The sequence below is a fragment of the Ictalurus punctatus genome, chromosome 9 (genome assembly GCF_001660625.3).
Source record: "Ictalurus punctatus breed USDA103 chromosome 9, Coco_2.0, whole genome shotgun sequence".
NCBI classification, from domain to species: Eukaryota; Metazoa; Chordata; class Actinopteri; order Siluriformes; family Ictaluridae; genus Ictalurus; species Ictalurus punctatus.
The window spans coordinates 15,072,040-15,082,404 of record NC_030424.2 but is presented as its reverse complement, the minus strand read 5'-3'; the positions used below and the strand labels follow the sequence as shown (position 1 = coordinate 15,082,404).

The 10,365-nt window shown below is 41.9% G+C and overlaps 2 protein-coding genes across 2 annotated transcripts; one reads left to right on the top strand and one right to left on the bottom strand.

Moving 5' to 3' along the window:
- The first annotated feature begins 1,099 nt into the window (after positions 1–1,099).
- Positions 1,100–2,337, top strand: adob (2-aminoethanethiol (cysteamine) dioxygenase b). Its single transcript, XM_017477191.3, has one exon. It carries the CDS (start codon positions 1,324–1,326, stop codon positions 2,083–2,085), a length of 762 nt encoding a protein of 253 aa, XP_017332680.1. The 5' UTR covers positions 1,100–1,323; the 3' UTR covers positions 2,086–2,337.
- A 2,437-nt stretch (positions 2,338–4,774) lies between these two features.
- On the bottom strand, positions 4,775–10,146 carry egr2a (early growth response 2a). The gene is made up of 2 exons (XM_017475402.3): positions 9,745–10,146; positions 4,775–9,397 (listed from the first exon to the last, which is right to left on the bottom strand). The coding sequence occupies exons 1-2, from the start codon at positions 9,890–9,892 to the stop codon at positions 8,382–8,384; spliced, it is 1,164 nt and encodes a 387-aa protein (XP_017330891.1). The 5' UTR covers positions 9,893–10,146; the 3' UTR covers positions 4,775–8,381.
- Between the last annotated feature and the right edge of the window lie 219 nt (positions 10,147–10,365).

The following is a 10,365-nucleotide window of genomic DNA, read 5'->3' as shown; positions in this document are numbered from 1 at the left end:
TGGTGACTATACAGTCTATTTTAAGTATAAGCTTTACACAAATGTTGGAGACAGAAAAGTGGACGTTTCTGTAGAATGACCCTTGAAGTCTCAGAGATTACAATTTTCCACCATTTTTGAAGTGAACATTAACTGAAACTCCTGACCTTTATCTGGATGATTTTATTTATAGTGCTGCTGGCACATGATTGGCTGATTGAATAACTGCGTAAATGAGCAGGTGTACAGGTGTTCCTATTAAAGTGGACGAGTGACGTCTAAAATTGCTCAGAAAGAGCTGCTAGACTGTATGCTAGGTGACTGTGATGTTGACTTTCAACTAACTAGTACAAGGTTACTCTAAAAATTCACTAGATAGAAGCCTATAGCAAAACCAGCACCCACACTGGCCATTTCCAGATAAGATTGGACACCACTGGCCTATAGCCTGTCCTATTTTTCTCCTATTAACTGCCACAGTAACCACCGATATCTTGATGTCAGAGTGGCAGAAAACCCCTAACTTCACACTGGAACAACAGAAATACTGCACCAAGCACCACATTAACACCAGAATCTCTCAGCACATTGCAAATATTTTAAAATGGAAACATTTTAAATGATTTTAGTGGGAAGAGTTCCTTTCATTAAGGCTACATGTATGAGGACTTTAGTTTTATGATTTATCTGGGAAATGGTGTATTATACATGTTGTCACGTTGTATTTTTAGCTTCTCGCTTCATTTGGAAACCTTTTTTTAAACGAACCTGCCCCTCCTAAGGCCCTGATTATGCTATTGATGGTGTTTCTGTGGAGACTCTGTTACCCCGGGGGTCTGTGGCCTGTGGCCTGTGCGTGAGAAGTGCGGGCCATGTGTGCTTATCCCAAAACAAGAAGGAATTCTAGGTATTGTAGTGTAGCTTAAACATATTTCCTCCCGAACCGTTTATTCCGTTTCAGAATAGCTGAAAGACTCATCATTCCGGAAAGACGGCTACGGTTTGGAGATTTAAAAAGTAAGAACCTGCATGTTTTCTGTTCAGAACGACCGGAAATGCAGACGTTTCCGAACTGGTAGGACCACATATCCCACAATTCAAAGTGTTCCAAACGGCCATGACGTCATTGCGGACGTGTAGTTCAGATCTTTGTATATGGGGGTTATTGCGCTGATGATGAATGGCTCGGCTTGCGTGTTGTACGTGACTGCGTGTAATGTGTTTTGGTGAATTGTTGATTTAGTATTTAATCAGTCAGGGAAGTTGGTTGAGGCGCAACAAGGCTCGGGCTTGAATTAGTGTTGCTAGCTAACGTCCAGGACAAGTGGATTTGTCTCGTGCTATATGATGCCTCAGGACAACATGAGCTCCCTGATTCAGAGACTCGCCCGACAGGCGCTCACGACCTTCCGCAACCGGGCTAGTGAGGAAAGCAAGGCGTTTGTGGAGAACCAGAGCAAGCTGAGGAGCCTGCTGGGGGAGGTCAGGGCGGCGGATCTGAAGATTGTTCCTCGGTGTGTGGACAGCAGCTGTGTGTCCCCGCAGCTCCTCGGGCCGCCTGTCACCTACATGCACATCTGCGAGACGGACTCGTTCAGCATGGGGGTGTTTCTGTTAAAGCACGGCTCTTGCATCCCGCTCCACGACCACCCAAACATGTACGGCATGCTGAAAGTGCTCTACGGCAAGGTCAGGGTTAGTTGTTACGACAGGTTGGACTGCTCACCCGACAGCGCTAACGGGAGACACTTTAACCCCCCGCTGCTCCCCTTCCAGAAAAGCGGCATGCGGCTGTCCGTGCAGCGGTCTGTAGAGGAGTACACAGAGGACAGCCCCCCGTGTGTCTTATCCCCCTACAGGGACAACCTGCATCAGATCGAGGCCGTGGACGGACCCACCGCCTTCCTTGACATATTGGCACCACCTTACGACCCAGACGATGGCAGAGACTGCCACTATTATAAGGTTTTGCAGCAGGGTCTGGAGAGCGCTGAAAGGACGGCGGGGGGTCAGGAGCAGACAGAGCTGTGGCTCATGGAAATCCCTCAACCTAGTGAATTCTGGTGTGGTGCTGAACCTTACCCTGGGCCAAAGGTTTCTCTATGAAGGAATCACCACCTCGACTGAAAGACTTGGCGGGTCTCTGAAAGCCTGATTTCTGCTCGTCCTGGCATTGTACTGTCCTGACAACAAGCTGGACTCTGTACTCTGCGAACAGCCACAACATTTTCTGACCTCTCATCGACCTGTTGCTGTGTCTCACCAGTACAATTGTGATCTATCTGGCAAAGACTGCCTCTTTGCCCGATATGCTAATGTACATAAACATTGGATGTTTCAAAGCTAAATGCTCTCTAATTTGCTCTATTTTAGTCTCTTATTTCAACATTTACATATTCAACAGATAACAGCGAACTCTGCCTGTTGCTTGAATTTCTTGTATATGGAGTGTGTGCTGGAACAGGCATTTAAATATAATCTGTAATAAGTTAACAAACGTTTAAAAAGTTCCTCACCCATGGTTTATTTTGTCCGGTTTTAATTTACTGGACCCTGTGTGTGTGTGTGTATGTATGTGTGTGTGTGTGTGTGTATATATATATATATATATATATATATATATATATATATATATATATATATATATATAAATATATAAATTAATTAAAGCCTGTTTTCCTGTATGGTAATGCACATTTCAGTATGTCATACACACTTGGCCTGGTGTTCTATTGATACAAAGCTGCTGAAGTAAATGAGTGATTTGTATATCTAGCATGTAATTTATATCATCTTTGCAGCTCAGCTCTTGTTTCAGTTTCACTCTGGACTTTGTGCCCAAATCAAACGAGACTCTTTACAGCAGTGGTTCTCACCGGTTGGGTCACGCCCGAAACATGGATTGCATACACACATGAAGTAGGTCATCGGTATGTTCTTAGTCAAAAGGTCAAATACGTTTGCACAACATTTGACCCTGCATATTTATTTTGAAAGGCATCTGGTATTTCCCATGTATGAGCATAAACAAGCTGTAAGCAGTCTGTTATCTGTATTGGTAGCCTGATAGTAAACAGTGACCAAAAAAAAAAACCTACAGTCAAATTCACATTACATTCACACAGAGCACAACACATTGGTAGATTTTCTTTTTTCAGCTTTTGGGTCATGACCTAAAGGTAAATCACAACTCTGTGACTCAAGAGCATTTAAGAACCACTGCTAAAGTGTCCCTTACATAACTGAATGACATGAGTTTTGATTTTTTTAGGCACTTGCCTAAAAAACTTGCACAGTTAATTGCATGACTGAAGCTTGAAATATTTTGTATATTATTCAGTTTAGTGTTGTGTTGAGGGATCCTAACAATTTCAGGCAATTATAAACAATACATAAATTTCTGCTTACATTAAAGTTCTGTTTGGTTTACTATAGGAAACATTCTCTCTTTCTCTCACGCTCTCAAGCCACCCCCCCCCCCCACACACACACACACACACACTACACAGTCCTCTCTGAAACAATTGGAACAACAACAATAATTAATTTGTGCTTTACACCAAAGAAATTGGGGTTTGAGGTCAGAAGATGAATATGTGATTAGAGTTTAGGCTTTTCAGCTTTTATTTCCAGGTATTTACATCTTAATGTTAAACGACATAAAATGTAGAACCTTTTGTATCAGACCACCCGATTTTTAGTTGAGCAAAGGTATAGGAACAGATAAGTCTTGAAGTAAATGAAAGTAAATAACATTTAGTATTTGGTTGCGTGTCCATGACTTGCAATAACTGCATCAAGCCTGTGACCAGCAAATTGTAGGTTTCTTATTTTGTGATCCTTTACCTGTCTTTTACTGCAGCCTCTTTCAGTTGTTGCTTGTTTCAGGAGATTTCTCCTTTTTTAGACTAGAAATGCTTGCTTGGTTGGGTTATGGTCTGGTGATTAACTTGGCCAGTCTAAAACCTGATGAAGTCCTTTGTTGAGTTGGCAGTGTATTTTGGATCATTGTCTTGCTGCATGAGGAAGTTCCTCCTGATTAATTTGGTTGCATTTCTCTGTAAACTGACAGACAAAATGTTCCTGTAGACTTCTGAATTCATTCGGCTGCTACCGTCATGAGTTACATCATTAATAAAGATTAGTGAGCCTGTTCCAGAAGCAGCCATGCAAGCCCAGGCCATGACACTTCCTCCACCATGTTTCACAGATGAGCTTATATGTTTTGGATCATGAGCCAATCCTTTATTTCTCCATGCTTTGGCCTTTCCTTTGCTTTGGTAGAGGTTAATCCTGGTTCCAGAACTTTTGTGGCTCATCTCTGAATTTCTTTGAATTACAGTCTGGCTTTCTGATTTGTACTGCTGATCAGTGGTTTGCATCATTTAGTATGGCTTCTATATTTCTGCTCTCAAAGTCTTTTTCGATGGTGGATTGTGATACCTTCACCCCTGCCCTGTGGAGGTTGTTGGTGATGTTACTGACTGTTGTTTTTGGGTTTTTCTTCACAGCTATAACATTGTTTGTCATCAGATGTTCATGTTTTCCTTGGCTGGCCAATTCAGTGTCTGTTGCTCAGTACAAACAGTGGTTTCTTTCTTTTTCAGGACACTCCAAATTGTTGTATTGGCTATGCCCCATGCTTGCACACTGCCTCTGATTGATTTTCCCTCTTTTCTCAGCTTCAAAATAGCTTGCTTTTCTCCCATAGACAGCTCTCAGATCTTCATGTTGGTTTATCCTTGTGAGCAACAAATGCAGTCTTCACAGATGAAACGAAAGGCTAAAACCAATAGCAGATATTCAGAGCTATTTATTGTTTAAAAACAATCAGTCGAACAGGACACACCTGGGTAACAAGAAAGACCTGTCAGTCACATGTTCCAATATTTTTGCTCACCTACAAATTGGGTCGTCTGATACAAAATGTGCTATATTCCATACAATTTAACTCATCTACATAAAAATACCAGGGCATAAAAGCTGAAACTCTAAACTCTCTTCTTAGATTCATCTTTTAATCACAAATGTCTTCAGTCTATAGCAAAAAAGAAAAGAAAAAAAAGAATGGGCCTTGCCGTCCCGGAGGGGATTATAAGTATTCTACACTCCATTTCCACTTTGGTTGTTTCATGTGTCTTGATGATATCCAGATACAGATTATACACGTAAAAATGAAAATGTAAATTCACCAAAGATACATTTTAAACATTTATATCTGATCATCCAAACCACTAATGAAGGTAACTTAATTGATGCACTTGTTCCATGAATGCTACTGTCGGTGGCTGATATAGCAACCTTCAAATAAATCTAACTAAAGGTGAGGACCAACAATGCAAGTTGATTTTTGAATGTAATGAGCTGATTTGCATATTAATTCATAAATGCAGATTTACAGTCTGATCATTTGTCCAGAAGTGTACAACTCCTGGCAAAAATTATTGAATCACCACACTTAGAAGCTGTTCACTCGACTTTTTTTTACTTTGTAGAAAATAAACAAATCACAGATATGACACAAAACTATTTCTGTGTAATAGCTGTGAAACGTACCTCAAACATGTTAAATAAACTTATTTTACTTAATGGGATATTTTGTTCCAGATCAAGTAGAGGACAAAATTATGGAATCACTCAATGTAGAGGAAAAAATTATGCAATCTCCTTGTAATTTGCATTTCTAAAACAAATACCAGCACAAGCCTAAAAATGCAAATTAGTCTGCAGTTAAAAGAGAGTGCTTACAGACCTTAACCTTGGACTGTGAAAGGAAACATGGTCCCAACAAGAGAGTTGTCAATTGAAACAATGGAAAAGAGTATAAAACTTCTCCCAGAAGGAAATCCAACACAGAATGTGGCAAAAAAGATGTTGGTGGTTCCCAGTCAGCTGTATCTAAAATTTGGTGCAAGTATAAACAAAATGGGAAGGTTATAAAAGGAAAACAAGGTTACAATGGTCTAAAGAGAAGCAATCAAGGAGTGTGATGCATGAAAGTGGTATTCAGTGATGAATCATGAATCTGCTCTGGTCAAGGAGATGATACTGGAACTTTTGTCTGGTGCTGTTCTAATAAAACATATAAAGATGACTGCCTGAATAAAACAATCAAATTTCCCCACACATTTATGATATAGGGTTGTATGGTAGGTAAAGGACCAGGGGAGACCTCAACAATCAGTGCAAATAGTCTTGGTGATGATGAAGTCATTTTTCAAGATGATAATGCATCTTACCACAGAGCAAAAAGTGTTAAAGCTTTTCTTCAGCAAAGATAGATCAACTCAATGACATGGCCAACAAACAGTCCGGATCTCAATCCGACTGGAAATTTATGGTGGAAATTTAAAAAATTTGGTCCATGACAAGGCTCCATCCTGCAAAGCTGATCTGTCAACTGCTATTTGAGAAGGTTGGAACCAGAAGGTTGGACAATATTGTTTTTCATTACTGTAGTCCATACCTCAAAGAATTCAGGCCATCATAAAAGCCTGAGGAGGAGCAAAAAAGTATTAATTGTGACTTAATTTGTTGATGATTCCAATTTTTTTTCCCTCTACATTGAGTGATTCCATAATTTTGTCTTCTACTTGATCTGGAAAAAAATATGCCATTAATTTAAACAATTTAATTTAACTTGTTTGAGGCATGTTTCATGAAGCCAGAATGTTCAGCTATTAAACAAAAAACGGTTTTATGTCATATCTGTGATTTGTTTATTTGCTACGAAGTAAAAAAATCTGAGTGAACATCCTCTAAGTATGCCGGTACCATAATTTTTGCCAGCGGTCGTGAAAACAGGTGGTTAAAATCTTATCAGGAAACAACCCAGATACAAGATGTGTGAAATATCCAGGTGTAAATGGGATCCTGGGTTCACTCTCACGTTACCTTCCTGTCTTACCCAAAAATAACAAAGGGTAGCCTCTAGTGGTATTCCTATGTAATGCCTGGCATTTGAAAACTTTCCCCTTTACAACACTGCATGTACAGCATATCTACATTGTATTAATTTAATTATTTACAGATTCACACCTCATAGAATGATTTGGACACAATCATTTTGTGTACAGAACAAATGTCAGGAGGGCACACTAGGAACAAATGAAGTTCTTAGCAAGGGCCCAGTTTCACAAAAAGTCAGCACAAAAATTACAGTAAGATAGTAAAGAGAGTGTTACTTCACCAGTTACAAAAAGCAGCAGTTAATTCTATAAAGTGATCTGTGAATGTTACAACAGAAATCATCAGTTACACATTTTAAACAGTAGACCTAGACTTAAAAGAAATAGAATATACAGAGCTCAGATAGCGTACTTGTAACAGCAGGGAGGGTTTTTTTCCCTGATCATGTGAAATACATTAACAATGTCATACACAAGACTCATATAAAGCTGCCTTTGATTCGCACACACAGGCCAGGTCAGAAGTCACATAGTACTGTCCTATATCATACTGTTTTTACATACCACTTATCACCAGGGACATGCAGAGGGTGGGGCACTCTTTTCAGAGCTCCCTTTTTAGCAGAAGTGCCCCATTTCAGTATAAATGACAAATATGTATAGACAAGCATGAATTACAACAATGATATGAGCAAAACAGTTGATAAATGACATATGAACTAGAGTTTTAACATGTGGCAAGCAAGCTTCAATGCTGCTGTTAGGAAATTTATTCAATAGCTAATTTACTCGTTTAATAATCCATAGTGAGTGAGAAAGGAGGCAGCTATGGGGGCTACATGTTCGTCTTCCTGATAGCAAGAATGAGATAGAGGCTGCAGGGCAAGCCATTTTCATATTTATTACACAAGGGAGTGAAATGAAAATGTAAATCAGTATATCCAGTTAGGAATGTGTTTGTTTATATTCTATATTCTACATTTCTAGGCCCTGTGTGAATGCAGGCTCTGTGGGCAATCTTTTCTATTACACCCTTCGAGGCCTCATTTTCAGGGACCCTTGGATAGGGCAGCTTTTCAACCACAGTGAGCTCTGCACATGATAAATAAGGTTAATCCGTAGCCTACCATGGGTTCCCAGCCAAGGTGCTGGAGTACCTCCTGTCCTGAACATTTTAGTGTGTTCCCTGTTCTAACACACTCACTTCAAGTCAATATTGTAAAATATTGATTAGTTGAATAAGACGTGTTGGAGCAGGAAACACATCAAAATGTGCAGGACAAGGGGTACTCCAAAACCAGGTTTGGGAACGTGTGGATGCCTTTTTTTGAGCACATACGAACTCTGCATGTCCTGGTAAAGTAAGGTAGTACACGGTTTGGGACATACCGATATAAACAACATGACGTCTTGGTCCGAAAGGTGGTAAACAAGGTCCTATGTCCAGCGCCCTTTTCTTGTCACGTGGTCATGGTTCAGGAGGCCGGTTATTTCTCACACGGCGCCTTGAGCGCCTGATGTCTGGGCAGGAGGAGCGCTCGCCCTTTTCTCTCTCTGTCTTTGGTGGATTTTCGTGTGCCTCCTTCGCTCGTCGCTCCTGGCGAACTTCCGGCCGCAGAAGTCGCAGGAGAAGGGCTTCTCGCCCGTGTGCGTGCGGATGTGCGTGGTTAGGTGGTCGCTGCGGCTGAAGCTGCGCATGCAGATGCGGCACTGAAACGGCTTATGGCCGGTGTGGATGCGCACGTGGCGCGTGAGCTCGTCGGACCGCGAGAACCTGCGGTCGCAACCCTCCGCTGGACACGGGTACGGCCTCTCATGGACCGGGGTCTTACACGGCCGGGTCGGGTACTTCCTCGGTCGCAGTATGGGTCGTAACGGGACACTCTGTGGGTTGGAGTCAGTGGGCGGCCTCAATCCGTCCACGGGACACGAAAGAGTAAAATTTCTTATCATGTTCAGCGGCGTGAGGGGCGGAGGAACTCTAACGGAGTCCAGAGAGCAGGAGAACGGTTTTCGGTCCTGGAAGACAGGAGCATCTCTTTGGCCGCTGCTCTGGTAAAAACCTCCATAATCTGGTATGATGGAGAAAAGCGCACCGTCTATGCTGGACTTTGGGGATGTGTAAGAAGCAGGCGGGTACGTTAATGGACATGTACTAGTTGATAGGTAGGTCGAGGGGTCCTGGTAGCCATCCGCACTACAGGTGTAAGGGGGAGGTGATGTGTACATGTGCTCCATATCCTTCTCGTGGCTTTTGGCACAAGCTGAAGCCCCCGAGAGGTCTGTGGGTCCTGGAGAGGCGGTCGGGAAAGGGCTGAGGCCAGGTGTCGCGTTTTGGACTTCTGCGCAGACAAAGTTGATCAAGCTGTCTGGGCTCCAGCTGCCGTGTGCGCACTGAGCGCCGATGGAAATTTTGCCCGTGTAGGCGAGAGGAGAACTCTGAGTGCTGTTCGGGTCTATAAAGTCAGCAATGCGCTTTTCCTTAGAGAAACTCTCCGCGCCCAGGCTACCTATCACATCACAAGGAAGAAATAAAGATACATATTGTGTGATAGTTTCTAACACATTGTACTTTCTTGTGCACTTTGGGCACACAAGTCTGTCTCGATGGAGTTCATTAACAAAACGATACATTTATAGCCTATAAAAAAGTAGGCTACTAAAAAAGTCCTGTACTAGCCTACTTGATTCGTTTGATAAATATCCCATGTTTTATTCGACTTTTCCCCCGCCAGACAGACTATTAAGACAAATCCTGTCACCATAAAAACTTTACAGCTTACCTAACATGTGCACAGGTGAACATGTTCTAGACAGAGCAGCAGAGCGCTTATACAGTCTCTATTTGTGCGCTTACCTCCTGATGCCTCGCTTCTCACGTCTACATGAGGAAAGCCGCTTGGTATGTCTGGAGGGATTTCATCCATAGGACAAACATCCGTTGCAATAGCGCGTATGAAATCAGTGAGCGACTCAGAAACTTTATCCACACTGTTAGCTGTCATTTTAATTTAAGCCACTGCAAAGTTGCCCAAACGCACTGGGTGTTTTTAAGCTCAAATGTAACCAGGCATTATCATTCAGGACATAGAAATGATTACAACGGATATCTTTATTTATTGGATATCTTAAATAGGATCGTCTGTTGGTAATTCGCACCGTTCACTTGCCCGGCGGTAGATAACTGAAGCTCGTGCGTTAGTAGGCATTTAAAGGAGGCTTTCAATATGTGCTACGTCATTGACCATGAAAGGACATGAGATAAAAGAGGGTTGGGCAGCTAATAGGAGGCATGCACAGTGACACGACTGGGAATTAAAGCATATCAAGCGATCATTTTAAGCGCTAGGTTTATACTTTTCCTGATGTCAGGTCACCTCTGTCAGATATTGGCCCTTTTTTATTATTTGTTTTTACAGGTTTGTTTGTTTTACGCAGTTTCTTTGCAGATTGGAGAGAAACACGCAGCCAACTTTCC